The following is a 23318-nucleotide window of genomic DNA, read 5'->3' on the forward strand; positions in this document are numbered from 1 at the left end:
TCGAGCTTCGTTAGTTGTAAACAAAGTAAAGTTTGTGTTTGACCCTCTCGAAGAAAAGAAGAAGTGAGGCAGCGTGGCTAGTTGCACTTTTTAACTCCTGCGGGTTGTTGGCTAGAGGAATTTTCGTGCGACCTTGTCGAGTGGACTAGCAGATCACGTAGGCCTGCGTTACGTCTGTAAGCTATAACAGGTGAGTTAGGGTAGCCTTTTTCGCAGTTGGCAGTGGATTAAAGGACAGTGGTATACTTGTTGACAACAGTTTAGGAAAGGCTGGTTTTCACTAGCGACGGAGTCGGTGTCAGAGTCGTTGTCGGAGTCATAAGAGAGCTTATGACCTAGTGAAAATTGAATAACGGAGTCGTAAGCGGAGTCATAAGCTCGACGGAATCGGAGTCGGAAGAATCAGAACGTTTTCATTTTCCTCCGATTCCGCTTATGACTCCGTCGCTTATGATCTAGTGAAAACTACATTGTCGTGGTCGGAAACAGAAGCGGAAGACCCAACCAATCGCAAGGCCCGGAATCGAACACTGTCATTGGTTTATTCTCCCGCTTCTACTTGCGACTCCGACAATGCAGTTTTCACTTGATCGTAAGCGACGGAGTCATAAGCAAAATCAGTGTTCTGCTTCCGACTCCGTTGGTTTGATTTTCACTAGATCGCATCGCTTTACGCTTCTGATTACGACTCCGACTACGACTAGCTCCGTCGCTAGTGAAAACCAGCCTTAAGCGCGAGGTTGAAGGATTTGACAGAGTGTCCGGTCAGTCTTGGCAGATTTATGTTCTTTCGGTTGAAGGGTTGCGTGACGTAAAATTGAGCGAACGCGATTCGCATTTCTTTGTAGTGACGTGTGGCTATAACCACGCTTGGTAAGGTACTCGATGAGTTCTCCACTTCGTTGATCAAAGAAAGTGTCGGTAGAACATATGCGGCGGAGTCGGGGTAAGAGGCTCAATGGGATGGCTTTTTTTGGTGTAGTTTGGGCGGCACGATGTTTTAGGGAGGTATTGATGTTCGTCTGTGGGCTTTGTATGGAGATTCGTGTGGATGTGGTTGTTAATGAGATGAACTTGGACATCTGGGAAAGGGAGTACCTTGTGCAGAGAACTGTAATACTCATGAGTGAATTCGATTCGAGGGTGAATAGAATTCAGGTAGCCTACGAAGGATTTTAGATGCTCCTCTCCCTGTGTACAAATCATGAAGATATCATCGATGAACCTCCACCAAATGAACGGGTTGAAAAAACTGAGAGTTGTCAATGGCCTGTCGCTCAAATTTATCCATGAATAGATTGGCATAAGAATGTGCCATGCGAGTTCCCATAGCTGTTCCGTGTTTTTGCAAATAATGTTCGTTGTTGAAGGAAAAGTTGTTCATTGTTAGAATCATTCTTATGAGATCACAAATATTTTCAGCAGGAGGTGATTTGTCTTGGCGATTGTTCGGAAAATAACGGCAGACATCGATACCCTCGTTAAGAGGAATGTTAGTATACAATGAGGAAACATCTAGGGTAACGAGAAGGGCATTGTCCGTAAAGGTCCAAGTTTCTGTAGTTGAAGGAGGAAGTGCGTAGTATCTTTAATAAATGAAGGAAGCATTTGTACAAGGGGCTTTAAGTGGTTGTCGACGAACTCGGAAATTCGTTCAGTAGGGTGGCCATTGTTGGATATTATGGGTCGGTCAGGGTTGCTTTGTTTGGGGATCTTTGGAAGTATGTAAAAACGACCTGGGTTGCGTTCAGAGCTGGACAAGAAGTATTTTAGTGTCTCATAGGCAATTAGATTTCTTCGTCTATAGGCGGATAGTGTATTCCTTGAAGCGTTCTTGTACTTTGTTAGTAAGATCAGATGATTGTTTTTGGTTATACTTGGTGTCGTTAAGCTGTGTTGACGCATTCGTTCACATACCAGGTGCGATCCATTATAACAGTTCCAGGGCCCTTATCAGCAGGTTTGATGACTATGTCTGTGCGTTTCCTGAGCGTTGTGAGAGCTTTGCGTTCCTTCCTCGAAAGATTTTTGCGCTTTACATGTTATGATGCTATTTTCGATTGCATTGATGAAGGCGTCAACAGCAGCGTCTCTTCAGTTAAGAGTCCACGTTCCCTTGCATCTGAAGCGTTTCACTTCATAAGACGGACTAGTTAAGTCTGTTTGGTTAATCTGATGGAAAAATTATTTAAGTCGTAAACGTCTTGATACCAGCCTGTATTTCTGACCAATTAATTCGTTTAGGAGTTGGGACAAAGGTAAGTCCTCGTGATAATACTTTACTCTCAGTGTTTGCTGAAAGTTGTGCAGTTGAAAACTAAGTTGATGAAGAAAGGTTGCTGTCTCTTTTTGTTCTTCTAGTGGGTTATTAGAAGAGTTGGTTGAGCGAGTTGGTTGAGCGATTTTTTTTTTTTGGGTGGTCGAGGTTAGTATCCTAATACGGGTGTTACCAGCGTTTGTAAAGTGGAAATCGGGATTAATAGTGGTGTCGTGCTCTGCCTTGATGATGCTACATGTATTTTGGGAAATATGTTCTCTGTTACTGATGGGCAATGAGTTACTTGTCGCAGGATGGCTAGAAGTATCTTGCCTGGTGTCAGATAGAAGGATGCGCTTTCATTTGGTAGTGCGAAGTATACGTCTAAATTGTTGCGAGGATCAGGCAAGAGGATGTACGTGGCATGATCATAGCCAACGACTTGCAAGGCTTCCAACTGTTCATTTAAACTAGTTCTCAACGCGGTGATTTGATTTTGTGTTTCTTCTATTAAGAGTTGGAGTTGCGCTTTGGCGAGATGATTGAGGTTTTGATTCCAGAATAGGGGGTTATTGAAATGGACGACTAGGATACACTTTGAAAGTAACCATTATTTTAGGAATCAAATTGCCATTTGAATAGATTGTGAACTTACTAAGGTGACTCTGATAACGCACAAGTTTGAGTTTGTTTCCTTTGACTTTGTTAAAGAGCTCTATGGTGGTAGGTGGTAAGCCAGAGACACTTTGAGGTACGGGATTTCGACGTCCATGCAGAGCAGGCCGTGTGTCTGCGAGAGCATACAAAGTTGTCCCGAAATAGAACTTTTCAGTCGTGAATTAGATAGAAGATTCTCTTGATCAAAGGAACATGTCGGACTATAGGCCACACGATGATCAGGATGGACCCCAATAATTTTTCACCCTCAGTTTCCTCCATTTTATTTCTAAACGTACTCATGCGAGAAAGCAGAAATGTTCCTAAGCGCACTTATGGAAAGTATTTGCTGGGAAATGCTGGGAAATCTACTGCCAGTTTTATGTAGGGCGCTTGTGGAGTGTGCAAGAAATGCTGCATCTCCAAGTATACAAAGTAGCTGGTAGTTTTCTAGCAGTACAACCTTGTTCAACGAAATCGGCACTGTATAAAGTGAAATCAGTGATAGTAATAATTGTTATCAAGTCACAATCCAGATACGATAAAATATAACACGAAGCAGAGCCCTAACATAAACAAGAAGATAAACAAGGTGGGGAGCAATCAAAATATAAGTAATATCCAAAATAGTGGAATATTTCGATAATAATTCACATTAATATTGGCTTCGTAATTACGCTGTTAACAATGCCCCCACATTTAGGGAAGCTTTATAAACAATTAATCAAGGAAAAGACAAATAGCTATAACAATTCGAGTCGATATTCTCTATACACCAAAGAATTTGAAAGAGAGAATTTTAAGACAGTCGCAATTCTTTGGATGGTTTTGAGCCGCGGTTAATGGCAGGTGATGCGCGATTTCTGCACTTTTGCAGTCTACTGAATGTTTTCTCATCTGACGCCAGGGAATTACTGGATTCAACAACAAACACATTGAAAGTGGCTGGCAGTGATTTAGTGTGAAGCGCTATTTCTAAACCATGACATGTTCCGCAGCAGGTCAATGATAGCGACTGCAATGTGTCGCATCTTTTAGCAGTAACTTACTGGGTTCAAATATAAGTTAAGATATACAAGAGTCCACTCTCTGCTATTTCTTGTACTTGCTGGTCCTGAAGCTGATTCTTGTGACGATGTAAACCACTGTTTGAGAAGACAAAAGCCTCCAACAGAAAGCTCGATATCATGAGGTAACAAAATATCGCGCGAGACCCAAGACACCAAGAAAGGAAAAAGTACACTAAGCAGCCAGATTGAGAATTCACCACTTGTGAGTCACAAGTTCCTGACATCTGAGATGAAGAAGAATTGCTAGGAATTTGTCTACGCTTCTGGCCACAACACCAAAGAAAGAGGCATAGGAAAAGACACTAAGAGTGAGTGCAAAAGCCACGTTAGCGAATATGTATGTCGATCGATTGAAGAAAAGGAAAGTAAAATAAATTGATTCGTTGAAGCTGTGAAGAAAATATCGCTTTTATATTTTAATGTGTGATTTCACATAATGGGTCATATATATTATATAGTATGGGTAAAAAAAAAAAATAACACAATCGCAACACATTTACCTGCCCTGTAATGACAAAGGAAGATCAGAAATAACTAGAGCCCGATAAAAAGCAAAGAGCAAAAAAAAAAAAAACTTGTTTCCGGAACGAAATGTCAACGGAAACAAGGCGAAAACGTGTTTCTGAGGCATAACTTTAACTCTATTTCCGTGAACGTTTAGGTCTGATTCCGTCGGGACGGAAATCTCAAAACTTCAGATTTCCGGAACGTTCCCACGTGTTTCCGCACATGTTAACACGAAGTTACGCTTGCGGAATCGCATATTTCCTTAGACTGAAACCTGACGGAACCGTGTAAAAAACGTGGTCTGTTTCCGTCGTAAGCGCAGCAACAGAAATATGAGTAAATGTCATCAAACCGCTAGCAGAAACACGCGTTAACTGTCGTGTTTCCGCAACGGTTTCACATATTTCTACCACGTTTCCGCTTACGGATTCTTGATATTTCGTCCAGTGGGCCTCTTTAAATTGTCTGTTTAGCTGTCTCTTCATTAAATATCATCTAGAGTATTTCTTAACCTCACACTTTACCCATTCCCATATGGATCGGGGATCACCTAGATCTTGCTTCCCTTCCTGTATCCAAGTAGGTAAGAGAAGACTTAATTCGTTGACGTACTCCTTATCATTTAGGCATCCTTGTCCGGACGGAACAATGCAATTTAATTTTCAAGAACCCGCACCACCTTTTACCTTGTCCTCAACATCCTGCAATTCTATCATCTATTACTATCACAGAGTGATCAGTTTTTATGGCTGAAATCATGTCGACGTGACAAACATTATCAGACATTATCAGAATTTAAAATGAGCCGATAATCCAACCTTGAAAATATTAAAGGATTTCTGTGACTCTAAAAAATCCATCCTCGCTAATGACAACTGCAAACATGCGTGGGAACCTTGTGTTTTGCTGTCGAATTTACTATAGAGAGCAGTCCTTGAGTTTTCTTTCCTGCTTTTCATTTGCCTGCTCCTCCCCTCTACAACGCATCTCTACTAGTTTTCCATTCCTAATATACAAGCAGCTCGTCCGCCAAGAGGTCCTCTCCGTCGTCGCTTGAAAAATGGAGGCTTGTCCAATATACAACAACTGATACGACCCGTATCAGGGTATGTTTCGCACGACTTGTGCGAGTCGTACAGGTCGTAAGGCAATCGTGTGCGAGTCGTTCAGTTGGCCTGGTGAATTGCATATCATAAGAGAGACTCGAAGCGTATACACAGGTCCAAGACCTGCAAGGATGGAGGGAAATATGCCAATTGCTGTCAAAGCTCTAACCAGTAAGTCGACCTCAATCGAGCACGTTTGACAACTGTAAAGTTCACAGATGTCGAACGTGCTCGATCGAGGTTTATTTCAGAGTCTTTCGAATCGAAACTTAACTATGACTCCAGCAGTGAAAGAGAAATGATTCCGAAACAAAAGTTGGACGTGTAAGTCCCAAAATATGTTGGAACGATTAGTTTTGCTTTCCATTTTCTCGAGTAAATAAAGAGACCTGACTGAAGCGCCATTGTGTTTGGTTCGTGGGTGGACGTCATCAGCAACCGCCGCCCCTGACTCCCTAAAACTCGGTCGAGCAACACTTCAAGCTCGACTTTGAAAGGGCACAGAAAAACGAGGATTCAAGCAAATTCAAATTTTTTGCGCCCAAATGCTTCGAATAACCAGCAGATTAAGCGAAAAAAAAAAGCAAAAAAACTGGGGTCAGGTGCACTTTAACTAAGATTATGTAAATGCGCCCAAGATGGCTGCAACAAATTCATTGTCTAAAAATCTTCTTCTGATTCCTTATTTTAATTTGAAGACAAACGGTGCAATATCTTTTTCCGTAGCAGCCCCAACACTCTGGAACACTTTGCCGTCCGACATAAAGAACAGCTCTTCCTCAGCTCCTTTCCTTTTTAAAAAAGCTCTTTTGTAGTTTACTTTTTTATTGCTCTTGTGAAGCGCATTATAATTAACTAAGCTAACTTTAACTTAGCATACAGGTGCTTTTTTGTTTCCTCTCGTCGCGCTTTTTTTTTCCGTGCGCCGTTTTTAGCGCTATGCCCACGCTAACTGAACGCCTGAAAGAAGCTTGACTTTCCTATGGTCGCACTCGAATTATAGGGATGAAAGATAGATCTATTGTCATCAAACATTCCCGGAGAAATTAATCAACTGTATTGAACTTCAGTTTACACCTTGCGGATATTAAGAGCGGCAGTGACCCATTTCTAACGGAAGTCATTATTTAAATTCCGACGTTAGCGCCCAAAAGTTCCCACGCTCAGATTTTTTTAACTTGCCACGCAGAAAGGTAATGATCTACTATTGCCAAAAAGGTAAAAAAATGGGTACTCACCGACTTCGTTTTGGAAAGAACAAGCACCGAAAAATACCCTAAATCTGAAAAATCGGGCTTCTTTAGCTAATAAGGCCACAGTCAGTCTGTAAGCCCCAAATATTGCAATTACATCTTTGAAGTGAAGTGTTATCTGCCAAAATATGTTTAAGTGGACCTATTAAGTAGATTTAGTCAACTGGTGAGGTTCCTTAAAGAACAAGTTCGAATTTAGCGACCACAGTTTCATGCAACTTGCAGTCGAAAGATCGATGGCAAGATTCGATGTCCCGTGGACAGAAATCTTGAAATTTCTTTTAACTTCCCACGTTCATTTTTTGTTCATTTTCGGGTTATGTGTAGATCATCTCTTTTTCAAGAGAAATTTAGGGGTCATCTAATGTCCAAGATCGTTAAATCCACGCAAAGCTGTAGCAATGGTCATCTTCTCTATCATTGTTTGTCTTATTGCTTAGCGCGAGCGCTCGATAGATGACGCAATCTTGTTCCCAGAGCTTCGTCCCCCTTGACCAGCGGTCGGGAAACGAGAGCTTTGGGAGCATCCATTTCAGGCGTGCGCCATAGCATACATATATGCAGCCTGAGACTTCACATTGACCCGGATAACCAGCATTCGGTTATTTGCCATTGTTATTTCAAAATGGATGCTCCCAGAGCTCTCGTTTCCCGACCGCTGGTCAAGGGGAACGAAGCTCTGGGAACGAGATTGTAAATAACGTGGCGTGTGAATTTGCGTGCGCAGTTACGATGCGCAGTGGCAATGGGCTCGAACGTCCTGAAGTAGCTAAAAATCAGTTTGTAAGGTAAACTTTTAGATATCATAAACTTTATTTGTTTATTTTATTCGTTACCTCATATTTACATTTGGGGATTCCCCTGCCTTTTGTCTCTAATATTACATAATATTATGATCTTCACTATTTGTTTCACATCGCGGTACCCGCATGCAATTATCTCATATATCCGGGTCATACAGTACTTAACTGTTAAATTTACACCACACTAATACATTCTACTTACACTGCAACATCAGCATATTTTGTTTAACTGTTTTGTTTATCTATTTACAACAATGAACATAATCGAGATTAAATCAAGGCACTTACCTTGGCTTTCTCTCGACAAAATACGTGTAAGTATGTAATATAGCACTGAATATACGCTCTTAAACATCTTTCATGCAAGTTCTAATAATGTATCTGAAACAAGCATAATAATTCAATTAGCTTAGGACGCTCTTCTGTTCGAAAATGGAATATGGACAGAAAAAAAAAAACAGGTGTCGCCCGTTGGATTTAATTGATTTTGATAATACATATACAAAGTAACTCAGTTCATGCAGCTTAAAAATAGCGGAAATAGAGGAATAAAAGATTTTGCTGAAACCCAGTGACCTGCCTTTTTGTGGCAGTTCTTTATGTTCTTGCATTGGGTCTCCTAAATTAAATATTAAGTAATTTTGCAATTGAATCGAGGAGACCCTTGTATGGAGTTGCAATAAAAAAATGTATGGATCAACTGCTTATCCATTTAAAAGTTTGAGTATACTTAGTAAAATATTTACACATCACGGAGGGGTAGATCTGCAACTCGTCTTTGTCGCTGAGGTAGTTTGGGAAAGTTAATGAGTGACAGGAAAGTTGTTCTGAATTCTGGCATACGGATAGCGTACAATATAGGATTTACAAGGTGGTTGGCGTAATATAAAACAAACATTGCATTATTTAAATGAAAAACCCCTGAGGAGGACAGTGACCGCAACCGTTTAAATGTACGGAGAAAAATGAGAATATGGATTATAACAAACGGCAGGTAGAGAAGAAGAGATACGACAGTCACAATCAACAATGTCATGGTCAGTTTTCTTTCTCTACTAGCTGCACCATGGTGTTGAGGCTGCGCTCCACAACGGACTTTGACAACAATGGACAAGTAAGCAACAAAAATAATCAAAAGGCACAACCCAACAAATGAATTCCTTAGTCTGAGTAAATAAAAATTAGCGGCAAATACTCCAAAATATCGAAGGAGGGCAATAGCAGTTGCTACCAAGACGTTTTTCACCCAAACAACAGCAATTATTACTCCGTAAACCGATTTCTTCAGAACGCTGTGCTTGAATGGCCTAAAGGTTGCATGCATCCGTTCTAAAGCAATGATGGTGATGTTGGTTAACGAACTAATAGGGAACAGAGGTCTGAGTACTGCTACAACATCAAAATCCTGACCAGTTGTTAAATGCGACTTCCATACATTGCACTCTGCTCCAACTTTATAGAACACTCTATGCACAGTAATTCCTCCCGCCAACATATCTATAATTGCCAAGTTGATCAGCAGGTACGTGCCACGCTTGCGGAGATTACGGTTTTTCATAAAAACAATGATCGTACAGAGGTTAAGTGTTGCTATAGCAACAGACTCGGCTAAGCCTATAGTCATCCAGGGTATGCACTCAGATAAAAGCAACATCTCAAAGCTCTATCAGTTTCTATATTGATGTCACTACTCGTCTGTCTGCGGAGAGAAGAAATTCATTGTTTTCAGTATCTTCTAGGACTTGTGTAAGGCAGGCAACAGACGTTATTAAGGTTTCGACGCCATCTTGACAGATGGGCAAAACGGCCAGAAATTACAACATCAGTGTATGGGAATCCGATTGCAAATAGCTTTCTCCAAAATTGGATTGTACACAATTTGTTAATCGCAATAAGAAGAATGTAAAAGAAAAAAAAAGAAGAAGAATGTTATCACCAAGTTTGAATGACGTAGCTTGGCTAGACGATGCTCAGTTAAATTGTCGATCAGTTTAAGTTTCCATACATTTTCTGTAAATTTGGTTCTGTGGACGCGGCCGGTTCATGGGAAGAAATTATGCAAAAATATGAAGAAGTGATATGCTTAAGCTTCGGATTCTTTGAACGAACCGAGAACTGCCGGCGATTTTTTTTTTTTTTTTGATTACTGATACGGCAACGATTAAGATATCGGCATACCGCATTTTCAATAAGAAACAATAAACAAGTTGAAATGCTCTACAGCCTACCTTCTTTGCGGCGAATTTCCGTTCAGAGAATAACTATGCACTGTTAAGAAAAAGCGAGTATCATAGTAAGAACAAAAGATCTATTTATACAATTTTCTAGCTTTTGGGTAAAAGTTATACTGTTATCATGTTAAATGTCTTGCGGCGCTCACCCAGCAACACAGAGATTTCGATCTATTTTCTGCTCCGGTATCAGACGAGAAAGAACCAGCTCGATTACCTATAGAGCTTGCGCGAACTATATATACGTCAGGATGTCACGCATGTCGTTATGTGGAACTTGTACAGGCAATCCAGCAGGCCATATGCGTGTTCCTGGCGTTGGACTGGTTCTAACTTGTAACTGAGGCTACGATATTACCCCGCATGAGCCTCCATTACAAGGTAGTTCCAGTCCAATACCGAGAATGCAATTATGGTCTATCTTTAGCAGAGCGCCTACTCACCAAAGGTGCATCAGCGGAGCCCCATAGGTAGAAGATTTGATAACCCAACGACTCCAGATAGTTTTGGTTGTCAAGTAACTGTCTATAATTCTATCCGTCTGTCCTAAGTACACCACTTACCTAACTTTACAAGCTTCTAAACTGGCAGCGTTTAGCTTACCGAGGAATTGGAAGGATGTGATACAGGTCAAATCAACGCTTTCGCTTGTGTTGGATCTGTAGAGTGAATGATTATGGCAGAAATAGTAGGTCAAAATATTTTACTCCATTTAAATTACGGGGACCTCCTGCAAAAATGGCCATTTGACGCTGATTTGTGCATATTTAATTAGCCATCCTCGATTTAGTATTTCCACAACAAGCTAAGAAAGGTCAAAATGAAATCCACTGGATCATCATGTTCCACTATCAATTTATGTATATTTAATTAGCTGTCTAATTTAGTATTCTACAACAAGAAATGCCTGGTGAAAATGAATCCACTGGATCAAGTCTCAAAACATAGATATTCATTTGAATGAGGCAATTTGATTTCTCTCCTTAGCTTCGTCTTATGTAAGTGCATATTTCGCAGTGTTAGGAATAGCCTTAAATTGAAGGTAAATATCTGCAATAAGCAACAGCAAATACACATTACTCCAACATGAGACTGAGAGAAATCATTAAATTAAAGGTCTCAAAAAGCCATTCTTTTCTTGCTTACTGACTACATTACTGGACTTTACGATGATGGCCATTTCATGAACATCCACTAAAACAAAACAGCCATTTCTCTGTCTTACCCTAACTCGAAATCAACAAGAAATATCTAGCTAAGTTTACACATGATCATTCTTGCGGTAGAAATACTGAAACCAAAGACAACTAATCAAATATGGCAATTTTTGCGGGCGTTCCCCCTAACTCGAATTCGGGGATTAAAATATTTTGACCTACTGTTTCTGCTAGTAATCATTCATTCTACAAACCCAATATTTGAGCCAAGTTTGAGCGAAATGGTTAATTTCGCTGTATTACCACCTGCCTGGTTTTCTCAAGGACGCACCCTTAGATACCTTTCTTTTCTATCGTGGAAGAGGAATTTTACTTTTAAATCACAATTACGTATGGACGGATGTCGAGATATAGCTCGAGTCAGAGAAAAATGCCGAGAAAGGAAAGACAGATACTAGAGAGAAACTGCAGGAGGACCTAGAAAATGAAGAATAAATTGATTATCAAGGAATGTAATAGATTAAGTATTCAAACGTTTTTAGTTTTTAGAAAATAATCGGGCAGCAATTTTAGTTACCAACAGAACAAGCCGCAGACACATGTTAACGTTTTCCGTTTTATTCTCTCACATAAAGCCGCTTAAGATTTTATTGCCAAATTTTGCGAGGTGTTTCGCTCGCTTTATAACTAATCCAATGCTTAAGGCTTTGATCGCACGATTTCAAAAAAAAGTGTCCTAATTAAACATGGGGCGTCCTGTTTACTTTTCATGTATAACTTGATATGGAGAAATACACAGATTTGCATAATGTTCTTCGTACGCTTAAAGAAAGATCAGTAAATCTTGAAATAAGTGTCTGTTTAAAAACAAATTATGAATTCCCTAAAAAAGACGGAGAGAAAACACCACTTGTAGTATTTCATAAGGGATCTGGGGCGGATAAAACGAGGAAAGGCAAATAATCCTTCCATGAGAATGCACTGTTAGCGACACTGAGGCTGATTGTTCCACAAACCTCACAAAAATAAAATGTTGAACATCTAGTGCTACAGGAAAAGCTTACCTTAGTGAGTTTACAGCGGTTACCACGTTTTGTTTCGGATCGCCTCTTGACCGATGATAAGATGTCTATTTTCGCAGTGGATTTCTGTCACTCTTTTTCTCTTTTGTTGGCTAGCGCTTTGTTTCCGTCAGATTCTCTCTTGCCAGAACCCTCTCTGTTTGATTCTGGCTTCCCCATATTACTAATGCGATTGGAGGAGAACGTGTCACGGGTAATGGATCAAAACTCACAAATGCAAAGGACAAACAAAATTTAGAGACCAAGGAAAACAACAACTTGAACTTTCGACTCACACGTGATCAGGTCGTGCGTCTTCATTGTATGCAAGCCTTACATTCCACAGAAACGTTTTATCATTTGTAATAGTTAAGTTGTTTTAATTCATTTTCGATTGAAATTTTTAACATTTTGCAATAGTAACATGGCACCTGTAGATAATTTTCCCAAATGCTTGAGTTGATCTCACTAAACGATAGGTGGGTAAATAAATGATTGATTGATTGATCGATTATTTGATTGACCGATTGCGGACTGACTGAGTGATTGATTGACTGATTGACTGACTGATTGACTGATTGATTGATTGATTGACTGATTGATTGATTGACTGACTGATTGATTGATTGATTGATTGACTGACTGACTGACTGACTGACTGACTGATTGATTGATTGATGATTGACTGATTGACTGAGAGCAATTCCTGTGACATTGCTCTATGCTCTATGTCACTTTTCCCCTATGTCACTTTCATAATTTTGTGTAGGTGATTATAGGAAAGGACCTAACGAACTTCATTGAGGGACAGCACAGACCATACTTTGATAGGACGACTCAGTATCACCCAAGGCGACGTATCGTTTCCTGTTCGTAAGATAACTTTCAAACCAGGGAAGAGGTGAAAATAAAAACAGGCCAATGGTAACCCCCTTATTCCGTATGATTCTAATTTTTGTAGGGTTTGACACTAACTTGTCACCTTATTAACCTATAGTGGCTAATGATATATAACTTAGATGTTACGAGCAAAAACTTTTTTTTACTAGTCAAGCATTGCGGTTGGCTACCTTATTACATGAAATTTTTGTAACATGTTTATTTTGTGATTTGGGGATGCACAATTCAGCGATTTTGCTAAAAGGTTGTATTTTCAAACACTTCAATTTCAAATTAATTTTTTGAGACACAAAATTTTTGTGTCCTTAGTAATGTTATGTAAACACGCTTCTCAGGGAAGTTCCATCCAGAAGGGATCCTTGACCCACCCTAAGTGACGTTCAGGAATTGAAAAGTTAACTGGAAAACTTAAAGTTTTTTTCCTACTAGCAAATCTTTGATGCAATATTACTGTCCCTTTAGGATGACTTAAAATCCAAGGGTTTCACAACAGCCAGGCAGCAGGTAAATTGACCAGCTGAAAGGATGGCTTTGCCTGCCTGTTTGACTATCTACAGCAGAGTTTCTCTTATAAAGAAGTTCAGTTCAAAATGTTTTGCCCCCAGTGAAAACCAGTGCACACCTGCTGAGAATGTTGATAAAACCCCTGTGAATCTACGATATAAATTGTCCTCTTTTATTGTCTTATTTTTTGGTAGCTCAAGGGCCCTTTGAGGAGGGAAGTTCTTTTTATCCATGCATCCACAAAAAAAGCTGCTTTCACGTTCCATCAACACTGTGAGAATTAACAAATGTTGGGAAGTACAGCATTTTAGACTTTTATTTAAAACTGGTGACCAGAAGGTAACACAAAACACACTCTATGCAGTGCGTGTTCTTTTTCTAAGATGTTGATCATTTTCTAAGTTTTCTTGAAATATTTTGAGACATGTACGAGTCTTAGTTGCATATATTTGTCGGTAGATTTTTGTTTTGCCCACAAATTTCAAACAAAGAGACACAAGGCAAGTGAGAGTAGTATTGTTTTGTGAATTTAAGCCCTCTTGTGGAAGGGGCATTTCAGTGGACTCTTAATAGTAATGGCCAGGTTACTCCAACACAAAATAGTGTTTGCTGATTGTGTTGGGCAGAAAAAAGACCATTTAGAATTTATGAATTTATGAATTTACATGTATTGCTGAGAGCTGCAACCTGAGCGGAAGTCATCGGCTGAAGATGACTTCCACTCAGGTTGTCGAAACGTTAGTCACCAACAACAGTTCTTTTCATAACTACTCTCACCTGGGCGATCACACAATACAAACTACTATGAGCTCAGTGATCTCCCTAGGATTTTTGGAAGGCCAGGAGGGATTCCGACTGCAAGAAGCCTGGTAGCTTTAACAGGAAAAGCAATAAGGATTTCCAAACTTAAATGTGTATGTTTGGCTTACTTGTACAAGGGTTTAGCAAAAAACTGTTATTCTTCTGTTTCTCCAACAAAACCTGACATGCGATGTTGGGGGACTCAACTTCTTCCCCTGCATTACTATCACTTTCCTGTCTCTTTTCGGCCAGAGTAGACAATAAACTTAATTTGCTTTGAGAAGCATTTTGTTTATGTTCTGAACATCTAGAGTTAACGGAGTTTGCCATTTTACAAATTCATTCAAGAAAGCGGGAAAATTGCTCAGTCCCCCATGCATGATACCTTTAAGTGTCCTTGTGTTCCTGGGACTCAAGACGGCTGTTAAACATATTCACGCAAGGCAAATCATAGGGTACTTGTGATAATATTAACTACACATCACTTGATAACGACACCAGCAACAAATGTTTCATCAATTTTATTGTGATTCTGACTTTACAGTACTTATTGATAGGAATTCCACTCCACTTTAAGGTCTTACATTGGGTTAAATCTTAAGTTTTAAGCCAGGCGGCAACGATTTTTCAGTGAATTAAGCCAGGCGGCCCGCCTGGCCTAAACACTGGAGCTACAATGTAAGTTAGATAAGCAGCAGAAAGTTCCCTTGGCTAGTTAAGATTTTGGGGCAAGACGTTTCATCATAATAAAATGTGATATCAAGCATTTCACATTCTGTGAGTTATGTGACCGTTAGTTTTAATCAGACTGTATTTTAAGACTTTTTTGACAGTGGATTGAGAGTGATGACAGTGCTTATAACATATCACAAAAAGACCTACCTTCTTCATAATTCACTGAAATATACAATTTGTTTTTAAAGCTGGATGTTGCCATTCCTTGAACCATCACCTACCAATTTGGTCAGAAAAAGCTGTTAACAAGAAGTGCTTTGAAACTTAATACGCAAAACTGGCCAAAAGACCATGGTATACTGATCTCAACTGTATAAACACTTTCATGACCACAGTCTTGCTACAGAGGTGGAAAGATAGGAGACTGCATAATGGTGTCGTTAGATTTTACCATTATAACAATAATAATAATAATAATAATAATAATAATAATAATAATAATAATAACAACAACAACAATAATAATAATAACAATAATAACAATAATAATAACAATAATAACAATAATAATAATAATAACAATAATAATAATAACTTTATTTAAGGTATCAGCCAACCCACTGGGGTCGTCTGCGTGCGGATCGTTCTAGCGCTCTTCAACACAAACCCCCATAAACCACATATTTTCTGAAAACAGAGTAATCATGCGTACAGCTTATCCCCTTTAAAAGGTAAAAACCTTTAATGCGCTTGAAAAAGGAGGAGGTTTTTGTAAAACTAAGTGTTTTCATTCATTAAGTTCCACGCTCACCAAAAGCAAACGGAAGAAAACGATTAATACGGCTTTAATTTTTCACACGTTTGCCTAAAAAACAAAATTGCCACCGCCAGTAGAAAATTGGCTATAACTTTGAAATGAAAATATGAATTAAAATTCGCAGAAAAACTTTCAGCCAAATTGATCCAGGGGCTGCCGACTTGGAGTTCAAAATGCATGCACATCTCACCTAAATTTGGATTTCGAGAAACTAGGAAAAATAGAATTCGACCGTAATGGGATTAGCGTCAAGCAAATGAAGTGTTAATCAATAAAAGAAAGAATCAGTTTTCTTGAACAATAGCAATTTGACGGGTAACAAGAAACAGACAAATTCTCGCGGCGGTGGGAAACTATTTCCTTGAGAAAAGCTGCTTCCAAGAGCGGCCCAACAATTTATTCCTCAAGGTTAGTAAACGCCGAATCATTTGACTAACTTATCAAATAGTTCCGATTACACGCAGCTATGAAAACATCTTCATGACTTTATCTTTTATTATAGCTAGGTTTGTAAAGATGCCAAACCCAAGTAAGCGCTCACAAGCTGCAGATAACAGTCTGGCGCCCGTGGATATCTGCGACAATGCAAACGGAAGGCCTGTGAACTCGCAACTGTTGTTGTATGGGCTTATAAAAAACAATTCCAGATAGGAAAGGTCGTAGGTCAGGCCAACACAGACTCCCCTATGTGGTTTTGTGGTGGCGGCAAGAGAGCCTTTAGAATTTTGCTCTAACGAGCATGTCTTTGAGCAATTTACTTTTTTTTGTACGATATAATCAGAGGTGTTTTGTAAATTGTTTTCAGCAGTGGCTGATTTTGGATGAGACTTCATTTTTGCATCAGTTTTTGTTTTACGTTTTTTACCCCTAGATGATATGTCGTCACGAAAGGCATAAGTCTGCCTTTTGTTTGTTTGGTTTGTTTTTTGAGTGCCGACTGCCGTCCGACTCTCTTTCTTTTTCCTTGGCTTTGACGAAGAAAAGGGTCACGATCTATTTTCCTTTTTGGAAGACATTTGTAGATTCACAAGGGGACAACGTTAGCTAACTTTCAGAGCTTCCAAGATGGCGAATCGCGCGTGTTTTGTGAAACACAAACATACATGTGTTTAGCTGTCACATGACCTCTCCCTATTTGACAACGCGATGACAGGAAGTTGTCAGCAGCTAATTAGCGGCAAAATTGTTTTCGCTCAATAACTTTCCGTATAAAAAACATTTTTTTGTGAATTTTTTTAAAAATGAAAGCTACTCTAAAGATCTATTGAAAAATAATTATAGAAATCCAAAATTATGAAAAACAGTCAATTTTGGGTTGGCTGATACCTCAAGTATCGAATGTACTAGGCACTGTTGTGCTAATTGGGGACACTGTAAAATAAGTAAACAAACATTGCAAATACTTGTAGAACATAAACTGTTAAGAATCCCAACTGGTGGGAGGTAGACCAGTTGGCTATTTACACAACGCGGCAGAAGAGTTGAACTTGGGACTACCGAGAACAAATCCAGATAGCAGTAGGGTGGAGGATTTGAACCAGGGTCCTCCAGATTTCAAATCCAGCACCCTAAACCACCTCCACCATTGGTACAATTTGGTAATTTTCTTCAATTTGCTTCGTGTATGGTGATATACATGTAATGTAGAAGGTCTGCAGCAGTAATAGGAAATGCTATGACGTTAGACCAAAATAGCTGAATTTTTGCAAGTGGCCTTTAAATAAATTGACAAACATTGCCCTAGCTTTTTTCGCTAGCTACATAAAAAACGACTTTTCCCTGGTTGACGGACTAATCTGCTGAGGTAATCATGGGTAATATCCACATTAACACAGATATTCGACATGGACTAACCTCAAATGTACGAGTCCTGTTGCCTGCAGGCTCTTTGTCTTCTTCTTGGTTAATCCGCTGGACTTCCTTTAAAGCACAGACAGCCTGGCAATGAAAACCACATAAAATGCTTAGTTAACTGGACTTTTCTCTCTTATTACTGCACTTTGTCCCTGGGAATGGGTAAAACAACTTCAGGGAAAGGACTCTTTCCAGTATTTCTATTCAGTAGATGTGAATTAGCATTGTAAGTACATGTATCATTAGTTCCTTTGATGCAATATGATCTGAATGATTTGATTCACTGATGCTGATCCAGATCACCCCAAAGGAATGTACCTTTTGCATGAAGCATTGTTGGACAAACAAAGGACATTTCTGGGAATGAATTTGCTCATGGTGAAAATGTCAAGGAAAGCTGTATACCATATTACAGTGTACATGTTAAGTACGTTTTTTATCACTTCACAAATTCATCAACAAACTACTGAACAAACTGCTGCAGAAAAGTGGAAGAAAATTGAAACAGTCACTTGTCTGATTCTAACTCCTCATTTTAACACAGTGTTTTTGTTTGCTGAATTAAGTTTACTTTGCAGTTTACGACCATGAACAGCTCCCTGGGTCAAAGAATTATTTTGCAAATCTAGATTAGTCACTTAACATTACTTCCCAGTTAGTTTTAATTTTGAGAACAGAAATTAACTCTCTCTGAAACTTTTTATTTCAAACCTGCTTTCATTTTGCAAATGGCAGTTGAGTTCCTCTGGCTTCAAACATTTTGCACATGATGGAACAGCAACTCAAATAAAACAACATTCTTTGACAAGAGCAGGTTCTGAAGCCCATAATACAAAATTTGCCATGTTCATCTTACTATGTAAAAGTTAAAGTGGGTAAATTAAAAAATAATGTGGAAACAAAAATTGATCTCTAAAACTATTTACAAGGCCAACCATTAAAATGGTTAAAATCATAAGCATGAGTTATTTTTTGTGATAGGAGCATTCGTAGAACTGTTAACAGTAATGATTTGTTCAAGTTTTTTTGGTTGCGATGTACAGCAAGAAAGAAACTGGGAATTCATGAATGTACATACAATGTTACATCGGTAATGGTAAGATAGCTAAATAGTAAGACATAAATTGTTTGACTGAACAACATAAAGTAATCTGACATGTCTCCAGATTAATGTAGATACCATCTTATTTTCTAACAGGCAATTTGATTCGTTCTTTGATACAACCCACACTGTGATTCATATGACACGCGCACATGCATAACTCCCTCACTCATTGGTCAGATAGCCCTTCAAACTCCCAAGAGGAATTTTTTGCTCAAAATTCTCAAGTTGAGACCTTTTCGCATTTTATACGAGTCGTAAGTTTACCTTTTTACGCAACACAACAACACTACTTCATTCCTTCACTGTCCAGAAATTAAAGCTTGTGTTTTGTTTATTATCCTGGGAACAATAGCCGATAACTTGTGAGCTGTGATTGAATCTATTCTCATATAAAAAACAAAAGTATTAAGTTTCCATTTGAAACTAAAGATAACAAACATCTTGTGGAAACAAGTGGTGACAGTTTCTCAGCGCTAATTGAATTTACTCCCTTGTGAAAAACAAGAGTGCCAAATTACCCTTTGTTACTAAAAAAGAAAAATATCTCCCTATATTTGCGAGCAACAAGAACAAAACAATTGTTACATGTACTTGCACTTACTATTGTAAACGCTCCAACTCTTTCAAATCAAAATATTGTCGTCCCCTCTAAAACATTTCCTAAGAACTAGAGGCAACAATGGGTGACCTCTAATTGAATTTACTCCTTGTGAAAAACAAAACTATCAAGTTACCTTTGTAAATTATCTCATTTCATTTGCATACAACTAGCTCACACACTGTTTCAAACCTCAAGGCTCGTCTCGTCCATAACTAAGCCTGACCGACAGAAAATGTCAAAGTAAACCCAATATATGAATATTTCCTCCTCTTTCATAGAGGAATTAATATGGCCGTTCTGAACTGTATCGGGATCAAATCGTCTCACATGCCATTAACCTTTACAAAAAGAAATTTGATTGGCTGTTTATAGTAGATCCAATATGACTGGTGCGAAATACATACATCCCTCACTCATTCACTGGCTCACCGACTCATCCATTGACCCGTCCATAACATACTCGACGCCCCGACTAAGAGGTATTTTTTATTTACAAAAGAGTAACTCAAAAAGTGAAACACCGATTGAAAAGATTTCAGCATAATGCCATATTCAGGGTGAAAAGGCCATCAGCTACAAAAGTAAGACATTTTCCGATGGGAACAGTTTCCAAGGTAAGAATGAATTTGTTTGTTCAAGCTGGGTTGCCATAGTTGGATCATTAGGACTTCTAGGATTCTTTGCTTGTCAAAAGATTATGCCATGCAGAGTATGTGCCAGCCAACAGAATGATGGAATTTGGACTGCTGTCAATATTAATTTCAGCAATACAATACAATACAATACAATACAATAATTTTATTTGCATTTCCTTTTGAAATAAGGTTAGTTTCTAGTCCTTGTGAGACAGCCATATAATAAACTGTTGTTATAGATTTCATTAAGAAAGTAAGAATCTGCTCTTTCATTATTTCCATGAGTGTTGCCTAAAACATTCATTCTTGCATTAATTGTCGGTAATTTTCAACTATCCTATTCCTTATCTCCTGATAAGTCTGAACACTGCATGAACACAAATCAGCACAATTACACACTAACTAACCTGAGTTTGTAGTAATTTTGCTCCAGCAATGCTCCCTGCCAGGAGATCCATGAACAGTTTGAAGTTTGGCTGTTCCTGTAAATAATCATCATTGTCAGTAATAATTTGCATATTAATCAGTTTCATTCCAAATTATGCAGTATCAAATATGAAAGGAGTCTCTCCATTCAATCGTTGTTAAGTTAGGAATTTTGGAGGATTTTTTGTCTATACAGTTTTAAGAACAAGCCCTTCTTTGTTGAAGTTATGACCCGGGCTGGCTCACTTTATAAGGAATCTGCTTGACATGCAGTAGAGATTAAGTACAGTTGCTGGTTCAAAATCAATGTAGGAAACATTCAAATAAATTTAATTACTTACTTCTGTTGAATGTTCTGGCAATAAGTGTGTCTATAAAGATAGCAAACAAAGTTAACTAACTCATTTTCAAGAGAATGAAGATCCACCTCTATGGCGAGGTCCTACCGTAAAGAAAAAGCAGCCATTTCTTTAATCACATGTGAAATTATGAGTAGCAGTGATGCACAATGGGAATGACTTTTAAGATTTTACTTTCTTTATCCTATTATTCAGGTTTCCCTGGACTGCACGCAATAATTTATTTCATAACACTACAAATGCTTTTCTATTTTTCATTCTGATCTGCTGGGAAGCAACAAAGAGCAAAAGAACTTCTTCCTTGAAAGTAATATTTAATTTGAAATATCAATAGATCAAGATAATTATTGTGAGCAAAACAATATACCGGTAAGTCTTAGTCAAACAATTTTATCAAAGACAAATCACTGATAAGTTACTAACATTAAAAAGAATTCATACCAGCTTTTGATGATCTCCAAGACTAAACGCCCCCTGAAGCAAGTTAACTCTTGACAGGAATGACTGGAGTTCTCTGAAAACATTGCAAATTGAAAAATTTTAACATGAAATCTACAAACTTTCTACATGTACAGTAGAGTGTCTAATTACATGTACTTTTGTGATACAAGTTTGATTTACGGCATCGCACGGGGGTTCCTCCATTTTCTAATTTGTCCTTTTTCAAGTAAAACACAACGTATAATAATAAACAATAATATTATTCCATGAGCATGTAATTGCATATGAGATAATAGATAGCCAACAAGGTACGTAGCAACTTACTGAACCTTTGCCTTATATCAACTTACTTTCATTACAACAGTTAACACTATTAGAAACAGTTGCATGGAACGGCGATGGGGTTGCCTGTTTCTATTCTTGTTTCAGAAGTTTTGATGCAATTAGTGGAGAAACGTGCCCCTACAACTTGCTGACAAACAATACTGTTTTGGTTATGCTACATTGAGGACACCTTTGCCATCGTACACACCTTTACCGTCGTGCACAAAGACGAGATTAACAATTTTCACGACCAACTAAATGAACAGAATACTGACATCCAGTTCACAAAAGAGATCAAAGAAAATGGAAAACTCCCTTCTCTAGGCTATTGGTAGGCCGCGACAACAATGAACTGCAAACGACTGTGTATGAAAGTGTACAGAAAAGCAAAGCAGCCCCACTTCACACAAAGCCACAACTATTAAGACTTTTACAAGCTGCATGCAACTAAATGTAGTTTGTGACACACTGGACAGCTTACATGACAAAAACAGATACCTTGAACATGTTTTTCACCAAAACAGCTACAACGCCAACTTTATTAGACAAAACATTTACCAACCTACTGAAGCTTGACGCTATGAATAGAAACACAACACCTTTTACTACAGTGGCTATACCTCACATTAAGGACGTTCGAGCTAATTGTTTCTGCGCATCCTTACTGCGCATGCAAATTCACGCCACGTCATCGATGAGTGTGCGCACTCTTACTATTAAAATAAACAATGATAGGGAAGATGGCCATTGCTGCAGCTTTGCCTGGATTTAACAATTTTGGAAGTTCGGTGACCCCTACTTTTCTTTCCAGAAACAGATGTTATTCAGAATTATCTCCACATTGTCCAAAAATGAGCAAAAGATTTCTGTCCACGGGACATTGAATCCTGCAATCTTGCGGCTGCTTGGCGCGTGAAACTATGGTCGCTAAATACGAACCTGTTCTTTAAGCAACCCCACCAGTTGACTAATTTCACTTGGTAGGTCTACTTGGACAATATCTGGCAGAGAACATTTCACTTCAAAGGTCCAACTGCATTATTTTTGGGCTTACTGACAGTGTGGCCTTATTCGCTAACAAAGATTTCAGATTTAGGGTGATCTTTCAGGCTTGTTCTCTCCTAAACGAAGTCGGTGACCCCCAACTTTTTTTACATTTCTGGCATAAGTAGCTCATCAACTTTAAATGGTAAAAGTCTCAGAAAAAAATCAATGAAAATTTTCGCGCGAACGTCCTTAAGGCTACTTCCGAGACCATCTCACAGATCCCACAGCCCTGCAGCATTTGTGCTGGGAATTTTAGTTTAAATTGAAAGAGGACCAGCGGCAGAACTGTTGTCATGGCAACAGCACTAAGGGTGTCATTTTGTTTCTTTTGTGATACACATTTGTGGTGCCAAGTTTCAAGAACACTGCTTAACATTTCAAAAGATATTCTTGACTGAGTGTTGTACTGTTTTAGTGGAATAAACATAATAATTACATCATCAATTTCCTCATTTGTCTCATACAAAAACGTAAATATCTCTAAAACAAAAACAAGATATTCCAGAAAGGAAGAAGGCATTGTTTTTTGCTTTTAAAAGCCTTTTAAATAAGCAGCAATCATTTTTCACTTGATAGGCACCTTAAAGTGCCACTAATACACCACAAAATGTTTTCCCGCTAATATAAATTTCCTTTTTCCCCTGATCACCACTGCAAAAAAATTATCGTTGTAGCTATTTTTGTCAATAATTTTTATATGAATTTTTGAAGTTGGAAAATTTGCCCT

At 38.6% G+C, this 23318-nt stretch overlaps 1 protein-coding gene across 3 annotated transcripts; it reads right to left on the reverse strand.

Moving 5' to 3' along the window:
* Positions 1–7650: 7650 nt before the first annotated feature.
* Positions 7651–22182, reverse strand: LOC138024490 (melanocyte-stimulating hormone receptor-like). 3 transcript variants are annotated; one of them, XM_068871701.1, is made up of 8 exons: positions 22107–22182; positions 21221–21293; positions 20762–20791; positions 20402–20476; positions 17654–17737; positions 15190–15259; positions 9882–9921; positions 7651–9352 (listed from the first exon to the last, which is right to left on the reverse strand). In XM_068871701.1, the coding sequence occupies exons 4-8, from the start codon at positions 20450–20452 to the stop codon at positions 9274–9276; spliced, it is 324 nt and encodes a 107-aa protein (XP_068727802.1). In that variant the 5' UTR covers positions 20453–20476; positions 20762–20791; positions 21221–21293; positions 22107–22182; the 3' UTR covers positions 7651–9273. The 3 variants fall into 3 exon arrangements, with proteins under 3 accessions (XP_068727802.1, XP_068727803.1, XP_068727801.1); XM_068871702.1 differs by having other exon boundaries at positions 7653–9352; positions 22043–22162; XM_068871700.1 differs by lacking the exons at positions 15190–15259; positions 17654–17737; positions 20402–20476; ... (1 more) ...; positions 21221–21293; positions 22107–22182 and having other exon boundaries at positions 8285–9352; positions 9882–9917.
* Between the last annotated feature and the right edge of the window lie 1136 nt (positions 22183–23318).

The sequence above is a fragment of the Montipora capricornis genome, chromosome 11 (genome assembly GCF_036669925.1).
Source record: "Montipora capricornis isolate CH-2021 chromosome 11, ASM3666992v2, whole genome shotgun sequence".
Classification (NCBI taxonomy): Eukaryota; Metazoa; Cnidaria; class Anthozoa; order Scleractinia; family Acroporidae; genus Montipora; species Montipora capricornis.

Bases quoted from the DNA above. Each gene is read 5' to 3' on its own strand.
- LOC138024490 (XM_068871700.1), bottom strand. From the start codon at position 9,307: ATGTTGCTTTTATCTGAGTGCATACCCTGGATGACTATAGGCTTAGCC.